The sequence below is a fragment of the Homarus americanus genome, unplaced genomic scaffold, assembly GCF_018991925.1.
Source record: "Homarus americanus isolate GMGI-L3 unplaced genomic scaffold, GMGI_Hamer_2.0 scaffold367, whole genome shotgun sequence".
NCBI lineage: Eukaryota > Metazoa > Arthropoda > Malacostraca > Decapoda > Nephropidae > Homarus > Homarus americanus.
Window position 1 is genome coordinate 17908878 of NW_024743709.1, and position 26915 is coordinate 17935792.

The following is a 26915-nucleotide window of genomic DNA, read 5'->3' on the forward strand; positions in this document are numbered from 1 at the left end:
AGGATGTATGCAAGAGCCAGAAACCAAGCAAGGATAGAGTGTAAAAGGGCTGAAAAGGAGTTCCAGAGGCTGGTTGCAAGCGAGGTCAAGTCAAACCCAAAGGCGTTTTACTGCTATGTAAAGTTGAAATTGAAAACGCGAGTATTAGTATCAGACCTGAGGCTGGTGGATGGTGGTTACACAGATCATGACCAGGATAAAGCTGAGGCATTGAACAGTTTCTTTTCCTCGGTGTTCACAAGAGAGGATGCAACTAACCTTCCTGCGTTTGAGGACAGACGGTTCGACACAGCACTGACCCACATTGTGTTCACAGAAGAGGGTATTAGAAATAAACTGTCAAAGCTAAAGGTCCATAAAAGTCCCGGCCCTGACATGGTGCATCCTAGATTGCTAAGAGAGTTGTGCAACGAGCTTGCAGAGCCCCTGAAGATTCTGTTTTGTAAATGCCTGGATGAACAAATGGTCCCCAGTGAATGGAAAGTGGCTTATGTGAGTCCTATCTTCAAGAAGGGCGATCGTCACTCCACGAACAACTATAGACCGGTGAGCCTGACCAGCATAAAATGTAAAGTACTTGAGAGTATTATCAAAAATGCCGCAATGGAACATCTAATACGAAACAACCTTGTAAAGGATTGCCAACACGGTTTTATGCCGGGGCTCTCCTGCTTAACACAATTGCTCAAGGTATTGTATATTTGGACCCATATTCTGGAACGGGGTGGTAATATCGACAATATTTACCTAGATTTTGCCAAGGCTTTCGACAGTGTACCCCACGAAAGGCTGAAAATCAAACTGGAAGGGTATGGAATTCGGGGAAATGTCCTAGCGTGGATAGAAGACTTTCTACATGACCGCAAACAGTGTGTGGTGATTAATGGCACGAAATCGTCATCTGTACCTGTCACAAGTGGGGTACCACAGGGCAGTGTATTGGGCCCGCTGCTGTTTGTTTGTTTCATAAATGAAATGCCTGACGTTGTACACTCCTCCATACAAATGTTTGCCAATGACGCCAAGTTATTTCGGGAAATTAAGAACCAAGCAGACTGTGAAGAGCTGCAGAAGGACCTCTGTGGGCTCCAGGAATGGTCGAAGAAATGGCTGCTGAAATTCAATATCACGAAGTGTAAGAGGATGCACCTGGGGCGCACCAACGGTAAGGAGGCGTATCATATGTCCCAACGGGATGAAGAAACTGCACTAGTTGAGACTGAATGTGAGAAGGACCTAGGTGTGTATGTTGACAATGAGCTGAAGTTCTCGGGCCATTGCGAGAAGAAGGTAAATCAGGCAAATAAATTATTGGGTCTTATAAGAAGGTCGTTCAGATATCTAGACGGTCTGTCCCTCGTAACGATCTTCAAGAGTGAAGTGCTTCCCATCTGGAGTACTGTCACCCCATCTGGTCCCCGAGATATGCTAGGGACTGTCAGTTGGTTGAAAATGTTCAAAGGAGGGCCACCAGACTGGTGCCTGCACTTCGGCACCTCAGCTACCCTGAGAGATTGGAGCGCCTGAACTTGCCTAGCTTATACTACAGACGGGCAAGGGGGGACCTAGTTGAGGTGTATAAGCATCTCAGGGGGCACTACTCAGTCGAGTGTCTTTACTTGGAGCTGGCGGACGCTCGCCCCACAAGGGGTCACAGCTCAAGATTGAAGAAGCCGCAAGTCCAGAAAACTGTGAGGGCAAACTTTTTCGGAGTGAGGGTTGTAAACTCTTGGAACAATCTACCAGAGAGTGTTGTGACGACACCGAGTGTGAGCTCTTTCAAGACAAGACTTGACCAACACTGGAGCGGGTTCAGGTACATTCAGGAGCCGGTGCATACCCATTATTTGCCAACAGTGCGTGACAGAGACGTGACCGATCGCCCGGGCGGCTAGCGAGCCGATCTTTTGGTGAAGAAGATAAATGAAAAGGAAAAGTAATCAGAGACGTGACCGATCGCCCAAGCGGCTAACGAGCCGATCAGTGGTGAAGAGGATAAAAGTGAAGTAAAGTACACAAACATCTGTTTCTGGGTAAAGTTTCAAACATAAATTGTTTTTTCTTTTTATGATAAAAAAGCATATGCACAATTAACATATGATATAACCAAAACTAACACCATGAGCAGTTAGCTTAGGAGAGTATGAAGCGAGTACTCTTTATAGGGAGATATACTTGGGTCAACTGTGAGGTAACTGGCTAGTTTTTTGATGACCTCTGCTGGACAGTGGTGTGCAGAGGTCATTTGGAAGACAATGAGGTTATGTGACATAGTGCCACTGTCATCAGTATTGCTAGACAGTATTTACCAGACACTTGCTTATAGTTTAATTACTGTGGGTGATGTAGTTATATACAGTGCTGTAAAACCAATGTATGTAGCCCATATTTATAGAAATATTATTGTCTGTTAGACAGGGGCAAATACATGCACCAAGTGTGAACTCTTTCATGACCAGACTTGACCAAGACTGACACAGGTACAGATACATTCTGGAGCCAGTACTCGTCCAGTACTTGCCAACGGTGCGTAACAGAGGCATGAGCGACCGCCAAAGCGGCTAACAAGCTGATCAGTGGTAAAGAGGATATAGCTAGCAGATTATCACCTGAGCTGGACTAATGCAAACAATGGCTTATAGACAACAAATATCCATAAATCTTAAAAAGACTGATGAAATATTATTTGGGCCAAAAAGAACTGAAAAGAATTTAACAAATTCAATGTACTGTACTGTACTATGTGTGAATAAGCCCATCTCAGTAAATACCTTTGGCTAACTCGTAACTCTTGCTTATCTGGTAAATTATTAAATAAGAAGCAAATAAAAGAAAGGCCCGGATAAAATTCGCCACTGATCGGCTCGTTAGCCGCTTGGGTGGTCGGTCACGTCTCTGTTACGCAGTGTTGGCAAACACTGGCTCCTGAATATATCGAAACCTGCTCCAGTGTTGGTCAAGTCTGGCCTTGAATGAGGTCACACTCGGTGCCATCACAAGGCTTTCTGGCAGATTGTTCCAAGAGTTCACAATTCTCACTCCAAAAAAGCTTGCCCTCACTGTATTCTGGACTTGTGACTTCTTCAACCTTGAGCTCTGACTCCTTATGGGGGGGTAACTACCATCTTCAAGCCTCAGGTTATTATTATAGTACTGTACAGTACTTGTGTCAATGAACCTCAACAAATGAGTTATATGAGCAGATTTGAATATAGTGTACAGTACTGTATTGTAGAACATTTAACTTAAGAAAAAAATATTGACATTCTGTACAGTGAAAGTTCAGTTTAAAGACCTGTAATTGAGGAGAATAAAAAACGATTAAACATTTTTAAACTACATCTTTTATTCACTTAAAATGCTATCATAAAAGTCACAAGACTTGCATCTTTCACGCCTGAAAAGATGTCCCTGATAATTTATAATAGCTGTTCTGTTGTTGCATCTTTGGCTTAAGTCAAGAGGGTGACTTAATTTTGTACCTATATACAGTATTCATAATATATGCTTATTATACTACCTGTATAAAAATTAACATACATTCTGAACACCAGAAAAATGGAGGTTATTATAAGTACAAAAACAATGAAATGGTCATGTTGAGGAATGTAAAGTACAGTAGAGTATTTCATTGGTTATACTCATAGATCTTAACATTCAGAGTGATCACAGTTGTTTCTTTAATACAAGACAAATTTTACTCATTCATCTAAAATTTAAGCTTTCAATTCCTATATCCCAGAGTGACCTCATATTCTAAAAATAATGGAATTCACACTCAGATTTCCAAACACTAAATTAAAGCCTCTGTATCAAAGATTTTTTACCACAATCTCATGTTTAAGGATATTAGTTTGATTCTCACTTGTAAATCTCCACTATTATATATTGTAGAGTCTTAAAGCTTTTACACCTCATAAATCTGATCCATTTGAATTATTGTGATCTAAATTTCAGAGCCAGTAAGGTTACCATTAATAGCGATGGTATTGTCGGAAGTGGGACGGTTCTTGCGTGCCATGCTGACCCGAGGAAGGCCGCCTGGAGTTGCATTCCCCCGCTGAATCACCATGTTGATGATTACCCCAACCAGAGCCCCCACCATCAGCATGCCTATGGCCAATCCCGCCATGTCGCCTGCCATTATAAATGTAGTTAAGCACAATATATTTTACCCATAATGTCATAATTAATCAAATAAATATCAGTTCACAAAATTTTCTTCACTGACACTAAAAACTGAACTTAAATATCAAACAAGGATCATCTGATGCACTGCAGTCAGTGATATCCACATTTTGAGTATTGTACTTATTTCATCACCACACAATCCTAGACTCACCTGAATGGTATCCCTTATCTAATGTGTAGCTGTAGTCATTATTCTCTCCTCGATGCACCTCCTGCATGGACCCAGCGATTGGCACCACCGTTACGAATAATGGCTGCCATAGCAAAAATTGAGTACCCATGAAATTATATCAGCATGAGAGTGTGAATACTGTAATGAACAGTACCTGTAATATATCATTTCCATACTCACTCACAATACAGTACTGTGAAATCTGTATACCTGTACGTTATGAAATGGGTGTTTTTGTTCTTCCTTTCATCAGCTTTTCTCCAACAGAAAGTATTTTTTTGTTATCCCATTTCTCTCTGTAGCATAATTTACTTGGGATCTGTCAAACTCTTGTCATTTGACACATGTACTTGATCTGAACATTATTCTCAGAGAGATGTTTATTGTTTTTGTCTTTTTAGTTCCAAAAATAATTTATAGCTTTATGTACAATTACTGATTACAGTACAGTACTTAAATTTGTTAATCTAAAATCTACATTTTCCATTTCACTCTTTTTACATAATAAAGTTTTTGGTAATTTTTACAAAAATCACTAAAGGTATGATTTTTCAGAAACATGTGTTTCAGATTTACAGTTGGATATTTTAAAGAAATGTATGAAGATTTACTGAGCAAGGGGTTGGGCAAAGACTACTATGTAGTATAGAGAGTGCAAAGAAAGGTGTAAATAACAAGGCAAGATGAAGTTTATTACTAAATGCTAGAGAATTAAAAATATATATGAAGATGTGAATGATTAAGGAAATTAATAAGCACTTATACTGAATGAATGAACCTGAGGACCATTTCAATGACAAGTTTGCAAAAAATAAGTCAGAAACTTACTCCTTCTATCCCTTCTGGAGGCTTTACCAGTTCTACAGTGATCACCAGTTCATTAGTGTTAATGGCATTCCTGATCAGGTTGACAGCAGTGTTCATGTTGTTTTCCTTGAAGGCTCCAGTAGCACTGGCAGCTGCCAAGGCTATGTCCAGGACAGTAAACAGGAGCCGTATAGAGTCTTGTCGTTCCTCCAGCTGTTCATTAGAAAATTACTTCTTGAAAAATAACTTTACAATAACTTACAATACAAAACCCAGAAAGTAATAATTCCAACAGTGATTTAAGATGATACATGGCAGTTTTACTGCTAACCAACTACTGTATATTGCAACCCATTCAACACTAATTTACTTAGTCACTCTCTCCTCAAGTGATTCTGAACAACATCTGACACATTGGAGTGATTACTGGGTACACTCCACCTAAATGATCATCTCACTTATGTAATCTAACCAAACCTAAATTAATTTACACTAAATTAATCTAATCATCTAAGTGAGATGCCAAAAATTGCATTAAACAATTGATCGTCCAGATGGGAATCGTCCATGTGGGATAACACCTTTAGAGTTATTCTTATGAATCCCTGACTAGTGGCTCTAGTTAGAGGAAGTTAAGGACTCCCTACAACAAACATTAGGATGAATGCAACAAATTACCACTTTTAATTATTAAATATGATCTGTTCACACAAATAAGTAAATTTCCCTAAACTTAGTGTTTTTGAAAAAATGGATTGTCCTAAGTAATACCTGTAGCTTGAGTGAAATTTGCATATAAATGAGGTAGAGTATCTCAAGAGCCTGTTTATATACCGTAGAGCACACAAATGTACCAGTGTGGTCTTCAAACTGTCATCCAATTAATGTTTATTTTGAAGGTGCCTCCTCTCCATTCATTTTTGGGGGAAATTGTCAATTATTCAAGGGCTATATTTTGTATATTTTTATCTTACTTCATTTTCCTTCCCTTTCCTACCTCTGACTGTGACTTACCACCATCCTGTTGATCCGAAGTGGTGATAAAATGCCCATTAATGCCATGGCATGCTGGGAAGAGTAAAGTAACTTGTCCCGCAGGTTTGTCACCTTGACCAAAGTGTTACCTGGCAGGTCCACGATGAAGTCACGCTTCTACAAAACAATAATACCGGGTAGTAATAGCCAAAGAAAGAATACAAAAGAGGAAAAGCATGTCACTTGGGGCAAAGCTAAATACTGTAAAGTCTGACTGGGATGATTTTCTTTTCTAGTGACATTATATTGTACTGTACAGTTTAACAAAGATGACCAAGAAGGGCTTGGTGTGCAAGGTGTCAGAAATTTGGGTAAATCCAAGCTATCCAATTTCTGTGCATGAGCCACATATAGTATAGGGAACATTGAACATGAAGGTCATTCTAGTCATAGAAGATACTTTTGGTACATGATCAGGCCTTGGAATGAAGGCTAATATCTAAACAAACAACTCTTAAGAAATTAATTAACCTTGGCAAGTCGGTAGTACAAAAAAAAATTATTGTTTTTGGTATGATGATATGCAGGCATTTTAATACGGGGACTGTTTCTGGAAGAAGAAATCTTATAGATTTAGGAATTGCTTTGGCGACAAAAGCTAATTCTGGACATGGAAATTATTCTTAACAGATGAACTGGTTAGAACAAGAAGCCAACTCTTTCAAATGTTTATACCCACCTGAGAAACATTGTAACAAGGCGAAATATCAAAGGTGTGGGTCAAGGGTGGCTCTGACTGGTAGTCAAACATGTTGTAGATTAGATGTGGGAAACCCGCCATCTGTGGGGAAGAGGAAGGTCATATTCTTAATATTAATGGTCCTGGATTATGCAGAGCATGGATGATGTGAGGCTTGGAATGTGATTTAGAGTGTAACCTTGCATGAGTAGGATTGTGAGGCCAGCCATCAGTGGGCACACTGAGCCAAACATGTGGACAATATGGGGAAGTATGTAATAATGGAAAATATAAGGCCAGGCATGTCAGGGGTTTCAGAACAGCAATTTGGAGAGTATGAGGCTGGACATGAAAATACTAAATAGATCTGGGTATAAAGGAGGGTAGTGGTTGAGAATAGAGAAGGACATACAGTGGGTGAGTGAAGAAAGGTATGGGGGAGGGTTGTGGTAGATGTTTTATTCTGATGATGATGGTCATTTTATGTTTGACTTGATAAATACAACATGCATAATATGAAAGTACTGTACATCAAAATATAAAGTTCTACATTATATAAAAAATGGTACAAATCAATCACTCCTTTTAATTAACTTTTTCATGTAATTAATTGAGTCAAGTGACATCTAAAAAGAAAAATCTGAAACAAAATGAGAGAATAAGGTTGAACATACAATATTTAAGTATCTCTCCATCCTTATGGGAACCTTGTCCAGTGATTGTAGTGATGGTGCATCATTTCCGTTCCCCAAACTATTACTCTTCTTACTCGACTTTAACTCTTCCTTTATGCTCTCTCTCATGTCCCTCCTACGATTCTTCCTCAGGTGCCACTTCAGTTCACGTGACAGATTTTCAACTGATTCATCATCCGACACGAAGGGCTGCAAGAAATTCAGTCTCACTTGAAGCAACAAGAAGCTTGTATAAGAGATAGTGTAGATAACAGTAAGTTAAAAGGACAAAACAACTGGAAAATCTGGTGTTTGTCATAAGATAATTCATCAGAGCAACATGTTTCAATATTCACCAGAGATTTACAACTTACGGTAAGTCATTGGTCAACATAATTACATAAAAAGTTTCATAACACCAATGAATGAGAAAATGAAGGATTGAACCTGAAATCCTTTAATCAGGTGGTGCCCATAGCCAGGTGGCTCTCATTCTATAAGTGACTTATTAAAGGTGTCCCTATACATTAGTCATGGCAGTTGAACTTTTGAATATTTGAGCAGATGTTGTGTACAGGGATAATGTTACAATCTACATGGGTGATATAGACCAAATACAGTCCCTCTTTTGAATTTTTTTTCTGCAGAGTTGATTCAGTGGTAGATTTGTTGGCAATGACCATTAATTACAACAAGTGAAGCCCAATAGGATGTAATACTGTTCTCACTGCCTGACCTAATAGTTGGGGGTTTGTGTCTTGCAACCAGTCACTGAGTAGTGCTCCCCTAGTTAACCCAGCGACCTAACTACAACTAAGTGGCCCTAAGGTAGAGTTGTAAAACGTAAAGGACTTTGTTACTAAAGTAAAAGTACGGTATTATTATAGGCTACTGGCAAAATATTACTCCGGTAGAAGTAAAAGTATCCAAAGATCAATGTACTGAAGTAGAAGTAAAAAAGTATCTCATTCAATAACTACTGTACTCAAGTAATGAAAGTAAAAAGTAACAACAAAATTATTAATTGTCTCAAAAATTAAAATAAATCCAAAATAAATTTTTAAAAAATGGTTAATTAAAGGTAAAAACAAAAGACACAGCATTACTCATGTTTATTTGCAAATCTTTCTATTGAGATTAATCAATAACTGATTCTCGAAAGTATGGCTCTCCAATCAGGATCTTTTCGGCCTAAATATTAGCCCAGCATGACCTACCGAAAGAGAATACATTCAGCCGCTCTCCTTCCTACAAATCTATCGTAAGGATAGTGAACGGGCTGAAAATATATCCATCCAACACTATGATCACTTTCTTCCTATCAACACAAGTATCGTCAACGTGGACTTATGGTCCGCAGACATAATGTTGTCTCTGCTTGCATTAGGTTAGGATACAGACCTATCTGGCAAGTACCTGAGGTGGGGGATGACCTGCACTTCTCTTCCTGTTAACTCTGTAACTACCACAGTGCTAGCACGCTTCAACACTACTATGAAGGACCTCCTACTGCAGGGAGAGTTACTAATCACTATAATTCTTGTACCCTACCCATGCTTTGTTGGGTGCTGACTCCAATTGTCCTTAAACTATATCAATATTGCTTCCATATCACAAGTCATAGCATGTCCTGCAAGACACAAGTACCAATGAATTAGTGTCTGACCTCATGGTCTTGTGACTAGCCTTGTCATCCCCTGGGGTGTAATAAATTAATTGAATAATAAATAATAAGCCCAACATGACTAAACATGCTCACAAGCAGCAGATGCAGGTAGTGGGGTGTTAAGCTTCAGAAATAAGTCACATAATGTTGGGAAAGACCTTAGTAGCTCCATTCTATTCCCTAGGCATGCCAAGTAGCTATCAAGCTTCTTCAGTAGAAGAGTTTGTGGATGAATGTTGCCTCCAGAGTGACTGAGTCTCACTAAGACTCACCGTGAACTGTCCCTCTAATTGAGATGTGGCTGTGGTGACATAACTTTTCGATTCTAATTGATGAGTGGCTGCGTTTTTCGTACCATGTAACATCTGGAGGTGTGCTGCAGGGGGGGGGGGTACTTAGCTATTTAAGCAGAATTTTAAATACATTCAGTCACACACATATGTATAAATACAGGCTTTATATGTAAGATGGAATTATGTAAAGCATTTTAGAATCACAGCCTCTTTGAAATTCATTTTAGGTACCGGTATATGCTAAGAACAATTGACATCTGATGGGTAGACCAAGTCTCTGAAGGAAAGGTGGGGGAGAAAAGAGGGGATTTGATGGGGAAGGGGAGGATAAGAGGGTAAGCTAGGTGAGGTGGGTGGTCAAGGTGCCATTGCCACTGCCACCTGATCTAACCTGACATCACCTCGCCTCATGAGATCTCTACAGTAGGTATGTGACCACTAGGTGTCTCCTCACACCCACACCGATCCCTTCACGGCTCCACCCATACCATATCCTCTGTCCAAACAACTTTTTTAATCGGGTTAATAATTAATTAATTAATTTAAAAATATATTATTAGTTTGTCACAGACATTAAAACTCTTTGTTTGGGGCATGTAGCTAATAACATTTTTGTTTTTTCAATTGTATTGGATTAAAAGTATTAGAAAACCATTCTTAAGTAAAAGTAAGAATATTAAAAAAATTTAGTACTTTTTAAAAGGTAAAGACCCCAAAATGTTACTTTTACTTTACTTTTATCTTCTTCACCACTGATCGGCTTGCTAGCCGCTTGGGCGATCTGTCACGTCTCTGTTACTGTACTTTTCTTTTTCTTTTATCCTCTTCACCAAATGATCAGCTCGTTAGCCGCTTGGGCGGTCGGTCACGTCTCTTGTTACACACTGTTGGCAAGTACTGGGCATGCACCGGCTCCTGAACGTACCTGAACCGGGCCCAGTGTTGGTCAAGTCTGGTCTTGACCATTTGTAAGGGTCTTTTATTTTACTACTTCATACACGTATTTATTCTATTTATTCTTCTTTTCTATACTTTATTTCTCATGTCATATATATTGTATTTTCTGAATTTTATGTCCTTACTTTCTCTCAATTATATCTTGCTTGGGTTATATCCTATACCAAGGATCAGTCTGGGAAAACCATGTCATTCTTACTATAACACTTATTGTACTTACCACGATAGCCTGCCACCACCCAGACTTGCAACAGTCCTCCTGCTTGTGCCCAATTTTCTCACAATACCAGCAGGTCCCTTTAAATCTTTCTGTCTCTTGTACTTGACCCTTTCATGCTTTAAACCAAGCAAAGACTAAGAAAGTTACAGTTACCGTTACCGCCTCCAACGCCGTGCGACGCAAAGGGCCTCCACATACTCGCGCCAGCCATTTCAATCTTGAGCCCTTTCCATGGTTGGATTGAACTCGTCCTCCGTCTTCCTTCTTATAGTTCGGATCCAAGTAGGCCTTGGTCTTCCTTTTCTTTTTGTTCCGTCCACTCTCCACTCGACCGCCTGTCTCAATACTCTATCCGGACGCACACGCAGAACGTGCCCCAGCCACCTCCATCTATTCTTCATCAGCCATTCATCGATATCGAGAACATTTGTAACTTCTCTTTTTGTCTCGTTTCTAATACGATCATGCCATCTTACATCTTATGCTCAAGATTCTTCTCAATGCCTTATTCTCAAAAGTTTGGAATCTTGTGGATAAAGTATCATTATCATACCAAGATTCACTTCCTTATACCAAAACGGGTCTTACCAGTGGAGTATATAATCTCAGTTTGGTTTGGACTGTTAGTCTATGTGACTTCCACATTTTGCCCAGTGTACCCATAACTTGATGACCTCTTCTTAATCTGTCCTGAAACTCATCTTCAAGTGATCCGTCGTTTCTGATGAGTGTTCCCAAATACTTGAAAACAGGAACTTCTTCGATAATTTGGTCCTCCACCTGAATGTTCCCTTCAATTTCTTGGTTTGTTTTCTTAACCTCTGTTTTTCTAACATTAATTATTAATCCAGCTCCTTTTTCCTTTTCCTCCAGTCTGCTAACCATGGTTAGCAAATTCTGACTGGATCTGCTCATCAGTACTACATCCTCTGCATAATCCAAGTCTGCGAGGTATTTATTGTCGAAACATTCGATCCCTTCTCTTTTATCACCCACTGTCTCTTTCAATATGAAATCAACAAGTACAGCAAACAGCAATGGAGACAGAACATTACCCTGCAACACTCCACTCTCGACATTGAATTCTGGGGAAAGTTGCCCATCAACGTTCACACGACATCTGCTGTCCTTATGAATTTCTTCTATCAAACGAAGGTATTTTTCTGGCATTCCAGTACATTACTCAAGTAAATTTATTTAGTTACTTTACAACTCTGCACTAAGGCCACCTAGGCATGAATTTGTTTAAGGTATTGAAGCTGTAGCCAACCTAAGAACCCAACACTGAGTTAATATCCTGCATAACCCAGCATTAAGGAATAAGTCAGAATAAATGAACAACTTGCCAACTGCACTGGCTTGCCATTACCCAAGAGCACAAACTGCCAATTGATTCAAATCCAGGTTGCCAATTACTGTTGATCTGATAGAGGTAAATGACAAGAAGAAATTTGCCCCTTGTTTCAATCTAACCAGGGGCCAAACTTAGGGCCACTTGCTTGAGAGGAAAGGCAGCTGACCTCTGCACCACAAGTTGTCTAACAATTAAATTAAATTATATAATTCCCATATTTACTGTAGGTAACTGTGAGTACTACAACACCTAACTTGTAGGTGTGTTGGAAATTTAGTATTTACACATTTAGTCTTTATTTTGAGTGCATTAACAGTGTGCTCTTACAATGCACCTAAGCTTCATGCAATGTATTTATACCTAGTGCATCATAGAACATTTACTAGTCAACCCAGAGCATAAAATCCTATTGATCTGGTGTCCTATGTCATACACAAGTAGATTGGTATATCTACCCCTCTGGTCTGAATATTTATGACGGTAAGATTATACATTACTACTAATACTATTAATATACTGTACAGTACAAGTACTGTATTAGAGGGCTTATTCTTAAATGGATTGAGTCCCAAAGCTTTGCTTAAATCAATACCTATTGTACATAAAAATTACATATCTTAACAGAATTATTACTCTACATTCTTCAGTGAGCAAGACACATTGGAATTTGTTACTTACAGAGGCGTAATACCAGACAAAGTCTTCTTCAAAGATGGTTTTAGGAATTTTTTTCATTCCAACCCACACATCAGATAATAAACCTCGGGTCACATGCTGTAAAGAGACTGATATTAATACTGTACAGTATACAAAACTTTATATATTCATTATTACTGAAACTATTACCACAATACAAGCAATGAGACATCTACACCACAACTATTTTCCTATAACAGTTCTTTCTAAATATTCATATTGCAATCAGAATGCATTTGAGACTATTGTAAGTTGATATACCTAGTTCCCAATGATATCACAATTAAAATGTTTGGAGTTCCCTATGCTGTCTTACCACAGGACACTTCTCAAAAGCATCAGTTCATTTAAATGAGAGAGAGAGAGAGAGAGAGAGATACTCACAAGCACTCAATATATGCTGCAAAAATGTTTAAGCTAAACAAGACAGACCAAATTATTAAGCATTACATTTACAACTATAACAACAACAGTTAGATTAAAAAATCCTGTCACTGGGAAAGAGATGGCATAAGTAACTTTTTGATAATCTTAACTAAGTCCAACTGCTTCAGACAGATAAGAGTAGATAACCGCATGTACAATTGAGGTGCTATGTTGGGAAAAGAATGAACGGTAAAAGGCTGTAGGTTCTGGAAAGTGACAGGAATTAATACCTGTACAAGTACGGTGAGACTTTCTCTATCCATAATCTCTTTACAACTTAATGATTCCAAAAGTGATGAATGCAATTTTCAAATGATGATGATTTTCTCTTTGTGATCCAAATACTTGTATTAGACAAGAGAAATGCCAATTTGTCCTATGTACAGTATTATACTGGTGTTCATAATTCTATGTTCATAACTGGCTTGCAAACAAGTGATACTCAACATTATGTGCCTCCAATAAAGAGTTAAGGTCACAAGTAAACTGATAAACAATACTATACTGGACTCAGGATTGATCCATGAGGAACTCCATATTGTAAAGAAGAAGGTGCAGATATGGATCCTCTGAAACTGGAACATGAGTGAAACATCATGATTAACAGAACAGAGGAGACAAGGGAAACCATGATTCAAAAGGCAGGAAAGATTGACTAATGCTTGACTAAGAACGGAAATAAAGTGACTTACAATTCCATTATACTGCATTGGTTCATCAAGGTCCTTAAACAACCAGGGAGGCATTAAGCCAATGGATCCATCCTTGTTTATTATTATGTTCCCCCCGTCGGTGTTGTTGTCCATAGGGCCGTAACGGCATTGCTTGTCCAGGTTTGTCTCAATGTAGTACTCTAGATCTAAAAGGCATAAAGCAATGAGGACAGAGGGGTAAGAAGAATATACAGGGTAACAAGTTTGCCAATAGAAAGATGGTGAGGGATGGAGTTGAAGATTACAGTATATGAAGGAGTCTTAATGAGAGGGAAGAGGAAGAATCAGCTAACCCTGCTAGAACCAAGTTTAGATGAATCTAAGCAAAGAAGCAAACAAGGGTAATGATGGTCATCATTTATATTATACCATGTAACTAATTTTACATGACAAAATTATCAAATGACTTTTCCTTGGCAATGAAGGCATGAGCTGACTATTGTACATGACCCTGATTAGTCTGTTAGTCACTCGGTCACATCTCTTTTATGCACTGTTGGCAAGTACGGGGAATGTACCTGCACCAGTGTTGGTCAAGTCTGGTCTTGAATAATCTCACACTCGGTGCTGTCACAACACTGGCAGATTGTTTCAAGAATTTTTCAACTCCTACTCCAAAAAAGTTTGTCTTAACAATATCTGAACTTTATACTGTTTGTTCTTAACACACTCTTTTGAGAACATAATGTGCATCAGCGCTGTGATGAACTGTCATTCCTCAAATGCAGGAAGATTGTTGGTATCCTCTCGTGAACACCGAGGAAAAGAATTTATTAATGCCCCTGCTTTTGCCTTAACCTGAGTCTGCATAACTACCACCTTCAATTCTCAGATCTGATACACCCACAATTGTCTTTAATTTTGACTTTAGGTAGAAATCCTTTGAGTTTGACTTGATCTGGCCTGCAATCTACCACTGAAACTCATTTTCAACCCTTTTACACTCTGACTTTGCTTGATTCCTGAACCTGGCATACTTGAATTTCTGAGATTTCTTCTTATCTTTGTCAACAGCCAAATGGTTCACAGGTAATGGTCTCCTTGAATTCCTGGAGCCATTGGGTTTGGTCTTAAGAATATATTTATCAACCTATGAATGCTTATATGTGCTCAGGCCAAAACAAGGGCCCCCATCACAGCCCTGGCAGATGACTGATGATGCAATTGCCAAGGATGTATAACAGACTAACCTTGATTGAAGTCTTGGATACGCCTTGTGAGGTGATCATAGCGATACTCATCCCCGAAGATGTACCAAGGAATGTAGTCAGCCAGTGCAATCTTGGCCTCCCAATCATAGCTCTCCTGCAGTGAAAACAACTCTTAATTCAGTACATACTATATTCTCAAATAATAATGCACGTACAGTACAGTGAAATCCACTACGTACTGTACTTAGATGTACCGTATATCAACTACAGTATTTTGTGCTACCCTATTGACATGTGTATGTGTTTGTGAACTCATCTTCCAAAGATCATAGAAACCATGTCTTAACCTAGATATACAGTACAGTAGCTAGTAAAAAATATCTACATATTTACAAAATTAATTATCTGCATCCAGACATATACTCAGCTTCCTTCTTTGTTCTTACTCTACTTGTTAAGATACAGTGTACAGTATTTCTATCCATCAAGTCTGGTTATGATCTATGCTGTTTGTTTGAGTCATTATATTTACAATTACTGGATGCGTGGATGGACAAACGGATACATGGATGAAAAGCACACATTCCAAAATTTCCATTCTAAGATCATTGGTGACTAAATTTTATATAAAAGACACAGAAGAGAAAACCTTTCTTAGAAGGTCGGGTTATTCAAGTACAAATTATAATTTAGAGCACAACAACATTTATACCAGACCCTACATAAAGACAAAACTTCAATGGTCACTGTTGCAATAAGGCCGTCCTCTGTGCCCTGAGCACTGTGTGACCATAAAAGGATCATGTAAAGTATTATTACACTCCAACCAAGACATAATAGACTAAGCCAGGAATGACTGTCAAATTTTACCTTTCAAAATGTATTGCAGAAAAGCATCTCATCTGGTTATGAGAATCAGATTAAGGAATCTAAGTACAATCTATATCATAAAATATTGTGATCTTAATGATTTACATTGCTCATTGTAAGGTTTTCATATTCAAGTTTATACTGTACAGTATACCTAATTTATTAGTCTCTAACACTTCCAGTCAGGTTATATGTGTACCACCCTTCATTCTTCCAATATAATTTGAATGCCAGAAAATACCTAGAATTCACAAATCTAGCCTCTTTGCCAGCTCCCAAATAATTAAGAGCTTTTCAATGCTGAATCCTAGTATATGTTGTGTTAGGCATGCTTAGGAAATATAAGAAAAATAGAAAATAAACAAATACTGTAGTGTTGAAATGAAAGGACCACTTCATTATCGTAAAATAGCTTGCACAGCCATAACATTACGGTTCTTACACATCTCCATAACCCAATGTATACCATCAACAGGGGGATACTGACTTATGTGATCCATCCTTCTGAAATATGTCTGCATAGTAAATGCCTGCATTGATAATGGTTCCAAGCAGAAAGGGAAATACACAAGTGGAGAGATAAAAATAAAAGAGGATGGACTGGAGACAGGAAGAAATATTGTTGTATTGTTTACTAACACTCTGGGTGATGATGGAGGTGAACTGGATGTTCACTGTGTCATTGTCACCCACAGGAAAGGAAAATTCGAACCCAACCACTGCCTCTGAGCTGTAGGAGAAGTAGAGTGGCACTTCAGGGGGTTCTTCTGATGTTTTGCGGTTCATGCAGTACACATCTGGTGGCGGCTGTGGGTGGAGGTGAGGAAGATGAAAGATGTCTGCAGCATATATTTGGAAGGCTCCACAAGTATATGTATGGGGCATGTCCACAAAGGAAATTCTATTTTGCTAACTTAAACTACTCCTTAACTCACTATTCTGTCGTCATTAAAGGCAAATGAGCAACACTTCACATAGCTTTGGCTCGCAGCAGTTGCTTTGTTATGGCGAGGCATAAATTCGTATTATAATTTTGTAAACTAGGTGTTTGATTGTTTTCTGTCCCATGCAGCAGTTATTTTGGCAAATGTAGTGAAATTTTCATGTATACAATATATTGATGGTAAGAAATAAGCCTAGCAGAACAACTGAAGATAATTGCTGGAGCAATCAGTGGCAAAGAGGATAAAAGTAAAAGTAAAATACATCTGAGTTTCTTTCGCCCACTGGGAGAGATCCGGTGTTACCTCTACTCACTTTAATGTGTAAATTTAAATTTTACTCACTGCCAGCTCCTCAGGACTTGGTCTAAATTCTCTCATAAACTCGTAGAAGTCGAAGCGCTGCATTACCCGGCGGGTGACCAATGGACTCATCTTGGCGTCAGAGGTGATCTCCACAGCCACTGGCACTGGTGGTTCATCACTAGCCACGTGCCAGTCAGTACCTGCAACCGAAAACATACTATACATTCACACATATACATGTATCACTACCCTTAGGCTTTCTATTACCTATGTTATTTTTAAAATAACATAAAGATAGGTAAGTTTTCTAATACTGTATTTGTTTCCTCCTATTATTACAGAGTATAAAAAAATTGAACACAGTATTTTAATTTTAGCAGCTCTTTCTTTCAATATTCCTATATTGGCTAGGAATGCAAGTGAATATCCAGTACTTGTTATAATTATATCTGCCTCATTGATTACATATTGACAAATTACAGTAAAGAAAATTAGGCAAGGCATGATGGGGGGACAAGGATACAATAATACAAGTGTTTGCAAATCAAATAGGCCCTTGTCCACACAAACTGCAACCTAACTTCTGCTTGTTATTATGCAAGGAATGGAGCCTATTACGAGTAGGGTCCATTACAATATAGTTTCTACAATAAATTTGTACTTCACACAATCCACAGTACAAGTGTAAAGGGGGAGGCATTACAGAGGGTTATGGGTAGAAGAAAAGGTGGTGCAGTGAGGCAGAAAGATTTCATAGCAGGTGGAGAGAGATGTCGTGAATAAAAAAAAATGTTTGATAGAAGATGAAAATGGATATGGGCAGGTAAATCGGAGGGGGAGAAGGCTGGAACTGGTTAAAGGCGTGGGGGAGGAGGCTGAAACAGGTAAAGGGGTGGGGGAGGAGACTGGAACAAGTAAAGGGGTGGATGAAGAGGCTGGAACAAGTAAAGGGGTGAGGGAGGAGACTGGAACAGGTAAAGGGGTGGGGGAGGAGATGAACAGGTAAAGGGGTGGGGGAGGAGGCTGGAACAGGTGGCGGGGTGGGGAGGAAAGGTAAAGGGGGTGGGGAGGAGACTGAACAAGCAAAGGGGTGGGGGGAGGAGACTGAACAAGTAAAGGGTGGATGAAGAGGCTAGAACAAGTAAAGGGGAGGAGAGACTTGGAACAGGTAAAGGGGGTGGGGAGGAGACAGAACAGGTAAAGGGGTGGGGGAGGAGGCTGAACAGGTAAAGGGTGGGGGAGGAGACTGGAACAGGTAAAGGGGTGGGGGAGAGAGACTGAACAAGTAAAGGGTGATGAGAGGCTGGAACAAGCAAAGGGTGGGTGAAGAAGAGGTTAGGCTGGAACAAGTAAAGGGTGGGGATGAAGAGGCTGGAACAAATAAAGGGGTGGATGAAGAGGCTGGAACAAGTAAAGGGGTGGATGAAGAGGCTGGAACAAATAAAGGGGTGGATGAAAAGGCTGTAACAAGTAAAGGGGTGGATGAAGAGGCTGGAACAGGTAAAAGGGTGGATGAAGAGGCTGGAACAAGTAAAGGGGTGGATGAAGAGGCTGGAACAAGTAAAGTGGTGGATGAAGAGGCTGGAACAAGTAAAGGGGTGGGGAGGAGGCTGGAACACATGACTCACTTGACCAGTAGTAGACGATGTGGACTGTGCCACCGTTGGGATTGGAGATGCAGATGTCAAACTTGTCGCATATCATACCCCGGCAGTCCTGTGTGCCAAGGTACTGGTACTGGTACTGGTAGGCCCAGTTCATGACACCCACCGTTCCGTAGTATCCGCCATCCCCAATTTTCTCTCCCAACCCGAAAAGGAATCTCATCTCCTCTTTTAGCCCAAGGATAGTTTGTGCCTTGCAAATCTTCTCTGTGGAAGAGGAGGAGGAGGAAGGTGAGAGTCCCCTTCAACAGAGTAAGTAATGACCAGATGGTATAGCAAACTGGATTTATGACTGGAGGAGGGTGGAGTGAAGTGGACTGTAATTAAAGGTAGGTGGAGGAAAGTGGCTTAGATAAGAAGGTGAGTGAAAGAAAGTGGTTCATATATGAGGAGGAGGTGAGGTCTGCTATGGTATTCACTTACCACAGCTTCACATTACGCAGCATTACCCATCAACAGCTTAAAATCACAATAATAAAACAAGGGGATTAAATTATCAAGTCTTGGTAATGAATTAGTTATCTTTCTCCCACTGAGTCTCATAAGTTCTGTGAAGTCTCTCCAGTTGACTAATTCTTCTAAAAGTATTACAGTAGATATCTCTCTGGTTTATGAAAGACTTATTAGGATGGGAAGCAGACTCTTATTCAGAAAGAGACTGCTCAGCATGTTAAGCAGAACGTTACTAGCCACAAGTTCCATACTAACATCAGGACCATGGAGTCTGATCTTACAGTACTGGGGTAAGCATACAGCAGAGGGAGGACTATTGAGTACCCATACATATCTTCAGATGTGTAATGGATAAGCTGAAGGGGGAGTTAATTTTCCATAGATGCTGGTGGCTATTAATATATGATTAGGTTAGGTTAGGTTAGGTCAGAGATTAGCTAAGGTAAGGTTAGATTAGGCTAGGTTAGCTACATACTACACAAATACAAGAGATGTTACTCACTTGGATCACAGTTACCATCACTTGTGTCTTCACAAGCAGTGTCAGTGAGGATAGTGAGACATTCGCCCTTTGGTACATCGTAGTGGATTATCTCTTCCTCCAAATAGGGTCTATCAGCAATCACTCCTTCAGCTGAGGTGGAGGAGTGAGGAAAAGCCATCAGAGAGGGCAGTGAAGGAAGGGGGAAGAAGGGGATGTTAAAAGCTGGTTCAGAATGCAAGGTGGTGGTGAGCTGATGGTGAATAAACAGATGGATGATTGATGATATTAAGAGGCACTGACTCGTGAGGACACTGGAGTTATGGTACAGGAGAAGACACATGAATCCTGAAGAAAGTCTTTTACTTGTGAAAATGTCATGATAAAGGAGGTGACTGGACAAGAGAAATTATAAAGGAAAAAAAATAAGATGTGACTACAAATAAGGGACTGTGGGTGAAGAAAATATTCCAAACTTATGAGATGTTGACTAAAGAACCTATTGCAACCTGTGGATGGGAGAACAGGTGGCAAAAGGATATGTGAACAGTGTAAGAGTACTTGATGGTGAGGATGAATGTCATACAATAAGTTTGCGTAAAATGACAGATGGCAATAGTATGGTTGTCATTAGCAGGTACTATAGTTGTTTTCACCATTGCATTGAGAGACAATTTTAGTAATTACGAATGTAAGTAGAAGTGAAGAAACAATTTTATCAACTATGAATTAAAATTGAGGTTGAGGATGATGGGTATTGAGAACGTATCTTTGATCCATAAGTAGTAAACTTTCATCATGATGGCCCTTGTTTCTGACTTTGTGGCTGAGCTGAGTGCTGACTGACCACTGACCACCCTCACTCTGGCACTCACTTAGCTCGTAGGAGAGGACACCACTGTTCAAGATGTTGTCAAAGCTCTCATAGCCGAATATGACCTTTTTCCTATTGTCCTCCTGAAAAGCGACCTCTACCCTGGTGGAGAACGCGTTTGGCATCATCGGCATGACTGGCATAGAAAATGAATGGGGTTTAATATAATGACTTCAGGCAGATTTTTCAGACATCTCACAAATACAATTACAGTACAGTACAAACAAATACCATACACAGTTACATATATTTTTGAGCGCTTCCCTATTTAACTACACACTCTGTATACTGTATAAGTACAATACAAACATTAACAAAAAAAATCACACAGTATAACTTAAGACAGCCATTACAGTACTTAACTTAAAACAGCCGTAAACTAAGTAATTTGACACAAGAGTAGAGAGTAATATACAATACAAACTAACACTGATCCCTCACCAAATATGACATCCTATTATACAGGCAGCCCCTTACAACGACACCCTATCAAGATACAATAAGTTTGCCAATGTTATTTCATTCTCCTGTCAACCCTTTTCAATAAGTGACGTTCTTTTCTCTGCTTAATGACTCTTCAAACACCTGTGAAAGTTTTGATGGATCATAATACCTAACTTCACCCAACCCAACCTACCCCCACCACACCCAATCGAACACAACTTAATCTAATCTCACTTCACCCACCCTAACCTAATCTTACCTGAACCAATCTTCAACACTGACCTACCCACCTGGATTAATAGGAGTGTTATGGGGAGGGACACACGGAGGTTCAACCCCCACCATCTCGGCGTGCATCCTGTCCAGCACCTTCTCCCGTTCCTCCTGCGTCATCCTGAGGTTGTATCCTTCCCCTGGCGAGGTGCTGCCGCCCACCATAGTGGCCCATGTCAACACCGCTGCCCACAACACTAGACAGTGGCACTAGACGAAAGGAACCAACGTCAGGAGAAGGTAATTTCAAACTAAAAATAAAGTACTGACTCACATAAAGTTATTTTATGAGAAATACTTGAAATTTACAGAAAGACAAATATGAGGTACTTAGGTCATATAAATAGGGATAATAACAGGAATATTAATGGGAATAGTTGAGGGTAGGAGGGCCAGGGAAAGGCAGAGACTGGGATGGGTGAATGGAATTAAAAACTGGATCCCCAGAGAGATACAAAATCTTGGAAGATTGGTAAAAACAGCCCGAGAACGTTTAGAGTGGAGGATTGTGGTCGCCAACTCTCAGATATGAGGACGATACTTTCAATGATTCATTGATCTCTAAAACCAAAATATGAGAAGCAGTTTGATCAATTTGGTGACTGTGTGTGTGTGTGTGTGTGCGCGCGTGTGTGTGTACATTGCTAAATCACCAAGGTTTATTTGTAGCTTTACAATTTTATATAAGACAATATGATGCAAAGGACGAAGGATTTTGACAATTCTACCGAGACAACAATGCATTAAAAAAAACAGCATAGAATGAACTTATCTGTGTCAAAGAAGACATGCCGGAAGAAATGGCGAGAAAAATCATGATGCAATCAACTGATCACAGGGTAGCATTTTTTGGAATGCAGGTTAATGAAGTCAGAGATATTATTAACGTGGAACAGTTGGACATCGTGATCAGGTACTTAAAAGAAAAAGAACCAATTGAGAGACTGGTGGAGTTGTTCCTTAGGAGGAGAATACAGGAAAAGTAATATGATGGTGCAAGGAACATGGCTGAGAAAACTAATGGGTGTTCAGCAAATTTTCAGAAAGTGGTTTCTAAGGCCAACTACTATCATTATGCTAGTAGGTAGTAAGTAATAAGCAGCTACCAAACAGGGAGGTGCTACCGCCTGGGAAGATAATGAAAGCATAATGTGTTGTCTAATGGTAGACCCTGCTGCCATATGGCATCACAAAAATTGTGACCAAGTCCCAGGTTGCTGATCTGACTTTCTGCCTCATTTACACCCAATTGCAGGTCTCAATTGTTTCTCTTACTTTGAGAACAAAACATAGATATATCGTTTCTCACTCTTGATCTTTTTTAAATTTGTGTATTTCTTTATGGTTCTTTATTATTATTATTATTATTATTATTATTATTATTATTATTATTATTATTGTTATTATTATTTCTTTTTTTCTTTTTATACATTTTATTTACTATGAACTAAGTATTATTATTATTATTATTATTATTATTATTATTACATTTTCGCCCCCCAGGCCCTGATGTCGGTCAGTGACCTGTACCGGGTGGGCTAATCCCCGTAAGAAAAAAAAATGGCCCTGAGCAAAGCATGTATGCTCCCAGATATGACAGATATGATGTCCATTGTACAGGCACATAAGTGAGGCCAACGGCCTACTCTGTTCAATCACAAGCTTACAATTCATTGCAGCATTCCAAGTGAATTGCGAAGTCTTAGCCTACACCAGGGGCCTGAGTCAGCTTCTGAAGGGTTCAAATGATGATGTGGTCAGAGCTCACGGAGAAGTTGATGCAGTAAAGGACATACTCAGTGGCCTGAGAGAAAAGGCAACACCTGAGTACTCTAAGATCTTCAAGACCACTGAACAGATGGCTGGAGTGGCCGAGACAACGGTGGCTATACCCAGACATAGTGGGCAGCAGACAAGGAGGAACAATGTACTGTACCAGGAGACACACCAGAGGTCTACTACAGACGTGTACTAGTCATGCCATTCTTAGATGGCCTGCTCTAACAACTGGAGTCACGCTTCAAGCCAATAAGTGCTAAAGCACTCATTGGGTCAAACTTGTTCCCTGGAGATACCGACAACCTCTCTGATGAAGAGGTGACTGACTTAAAAGAGCACTTTGATGAAAATCTTCCATCCCCACTATCTCTACATGCTGAAGTTCTCACCTGGAAAGGGAAATGGGGATGTACATACTCCAAACCTAACAATTTGCAGGACATTATTGCGTCAACTCCTCAGTTGATGTAACCTAACATCCACAGGATCCTTTACATGCTGTTTATCATCCCGGTGATCAGTGCTGGAGTTGAACATAGTAACTCAGCAAGGAAACTAGTGAAAACCATCACGAGGTCCACAAAGCAGCAAGGCAACGTAATCAGAGACGTGACCGATCGCTCAAGCAGCTAACGAGCCGATCAGTGGTGAAGAGGATAAAGTAAAAGTAAAAGTAAAAGTTCAAACTCAACTATAAACGTATTGTTACGAACCCCGCCACCAATTGTCATGATCTACCTACCCAGCACTACGAACCACGCCATCTAGGGACGAAACACGAGTATGACTAGTCTTAGTTACCACTCCGGGGTTTCCCTTCTCCATATCCTGGTTGTTGCGTCACCTCCTCCAAGTCTTCTTTGTCAGCTCGAGTTCGAGGAGAGTTCACTTCACTCTGGGAAGTGACCACAGGATCACCTATCCTGGAAACCTAAGGCACAGTGACTACCTACCGTCTTCTACAATACTCAGCCTTGCTCGTCAGCCATCTCAGCTCCGCACTTAAGTATTTGTAATCTTATATTGCCTCCCCCACGTCCACTTGCTTCAAATTATTGTATGTTGTATAAATATGTATATACTGTTAATGTTTAGGTTAAGTATGGTTAAGGGTAAATTATAGATAGCTGAATATTTTGTTAAGGAATTCATGGTACTTTATTATACACAACAAAAACTCGCATCCTGTGTCTACCCTTTTATAGTCCGATTGTCTTTGTTTTTTTGTTGTTGTTGCCTGTTGGGATCTGGGTAGATTTTTAACTATATTCTAAATCCCCAACTCGTAACAGTATCATTGATAAGTATTCAAGAAAACATGCAAGAATGTTGTTCTTGAACTCACTCTCAGTTTAAACAGATGGAGGTGAACCAGACATTTTTTATATTTTTTTGTCTATAGGACTTATAAGGTCCACAATTAATAAAATCACGGTAAAAAGGATTCCATTTGTCCATTTTCAGCCTAACCATGCTTTAAAATGCACCATTTGACATCTAAAATTCAAAAATTTCCCCGGAGGATGCCCCAGACCTACAGGGGCTCGGTTTCGTCAACCCCCCCAATATCAAACTCACACCCCCCCGTTATAAAATCCAGGATCCGCCCCTGACAGTGTATATTTTGTAATTCATCTTACCCATCCGTAAGATACTTTTTTTTACTGTATTTACATAGTCTGTGTAAGCATACAGTGTGGGTATGAAATGTTAGTCAGTACACCTACCTTCATTTTGGTGATCACTGTCTGGTGTCGTCGTAACACTAAGGAACTCTAGCAGGTCCCGAATGACACTATGGAACTCTAGGGGGGTCACAGGTAGTGTTCACTCCCTCGCTCACACTAACTGCTGCCCCTCGCTACCTCCGATACAATCAGCTGTCACGCGATAACTGAGCGGTTATTGGTGGAGCTCTCCGCCCCTTCACGCCCCTAGAGATAATCCGCCACCACCACAGATAACAGGTGTTGTGTGTGTGTTGTGTTCATTGTGTTGTGTTGTATGTGTGGTACTCACGACAATTTAACTCCCACACCAGGTCCAATAAATTAAAAACATTTAATTAAAATAATAATTACCAATCGCCAATCATAAAGTGTTGTACGGTATACAGTACCAAGTTCTCCACCACACGGGCCCGACCAACAAACATTACCACTATGTTACACAACTTAAAAAACTAGGTGCTATCGTTCGCCTTCCACACTGGTAATCGAATTGTATATATTAATAAGTTGTCAAGTCCCCCCCTGAACGCTCAGTAAACCCTTGATTATAATAATCTTGTTGGAGGTTTTCAGTGCCGTCTTTCCTGTACTGCGCCTCAACACCTCGATGAAGTCGCGAAGAGGGGGTAATGGTGGTGTGATGCCCTCAAATAATTCTGCTTGTGGGTACACACACAAAAAAAGAGAAAATTTGGCTAAAATCTTGAAAAGTGCGCAAACGCGCACTGTGGACATTATGTATACCTCTTAAAGGCCAATTTACCCACAGTGCAGACACACAACGTTCACGTTTGGTACACGAATTAATGATTAGCGTTATTTACGAGATAAATAACGCTATATTTTGTGAGTACACAAAAGCTCGTTTGGATACAAATGTGCCTACACCCCCCCCCCCTCTAGTAAAGTCACTGCAACACCTGCACTTACACAACACTGTGTTCTTAACCTTGTAGACTGAACAAAACACACATTACATTATGTGCTACAATGAACTAGAAAAAAATTGAAAATTTTATATTATAATGCCAAGTAAATCGGAATGAGAAAGAAAAATTACATGGGCACGACAACCATAATTGAAAACACGCATGAATTAATTGGAACTCTTCTTGTCAATACAAACACAAATGGAATATGAAATACAAAAGTGTTATTCAAATTTTGGAAAATAATTACTGTAGTAAGAAACAAAAGAACTTATCAGTAGGAGTTCACTCTTTATAATGTATTTCTTCTACGATCCTCCAGTATTGAAAAATGTTCCTTGTATTCTCCTTCAGAAAAAGGTTGTTCAAGATCCCTTACAGACAGGTCTGTGACAACACGATTAACTGAGATACAGACCAAGTTGGACAGTGGCTTTTCATTCATTGTGTTTCGTAAGTAGTTTTTGACTCCCTTCAAACAGCTGAACGATCTCATCAGGAGCAGAAGAAAACGCCAAGGTCCTACAGACGACAGACATACGGACAAACTCAGCCACACCGACACACCGACCCGAAGATTTTGATACCATCTGCTTCACAGAGATGATTAACTGGACCATTACTTGCAGTATCACCCAAACATTAAATTTTCCGACAAAATTCTTGTAGAGGACGACCAGGCGCCCTCCTACTGAGAGGGGGCACGAGACGTCTCTCACTGAGACCATGGGGTACGACGACCGAAAAAGGTTCATATCCACTGTCCTACAAGACAAGGTCAATCATGTCCTAGATATTAGTAGGTGGAACATGTTACGGATGATAACGACAACTGACTCACGAAATGTGTGTGTGTGTTTAACTACAGCTAGAATGACATAAATATAAAGAATGTAGGCTACAAGAGTTAGGTTATATTTTTATTTCAAATAGTTTTATCTTGCGTGATACCTACAATGAAACACTACAAAAGAAAACCGTAAATGTTATATTAACTGAAAATCGTTGCACGATTCCCAGGATATACTGTAGGTTGTTTTACGAAATTATCTTACTAAACAGACGTGGTAGTTTTCAGCCACAAAACACCAGATTTATGATAATTGTGGGCAAATAGGTGAACGAAAACTCTACAAT

General features: G+C 39.7%; 1 protein-coding gene across 1 annotated transcript; it reads right to left on the reverse strand.

Annotated features, from left to right (window-relative positions):
- Positions 1-3324: 3324 nt before the first annotated feature.
- On the reverse strand, positions 3325-25003 carry LOC121877276. Its single transcript, XM_042382953.1, has 16 exons — positions 24847-25003; positions 21358-21550; positions 20625-20759; positions 19771-19902; positions 18780-19022; positions 17191-17351; positions 16544-16711; positions 15074-15188; positions 13863-14029; positions 12727-12822; positions 7559-7768; positions 6885-6986; positions 6185-6322; positions 5192-5383; positions 4343-4445; positions 3325-4137 (listed from the first exon to the last, which is right to left on the reverse strand). Exons 1-16 carry the CDS (start codon positions 24850-24852, stop codon positions 3947-3949), a joined length of 2352 nt encoding a protein of 783 aa, XP_042238887.1. The 5' UTR covers positions 24853-25003; the 3' UTR covers positions 3325-3946.
- Between the last annotated feature and the right edge of the window lie 1912 nt (positions 25004-26915).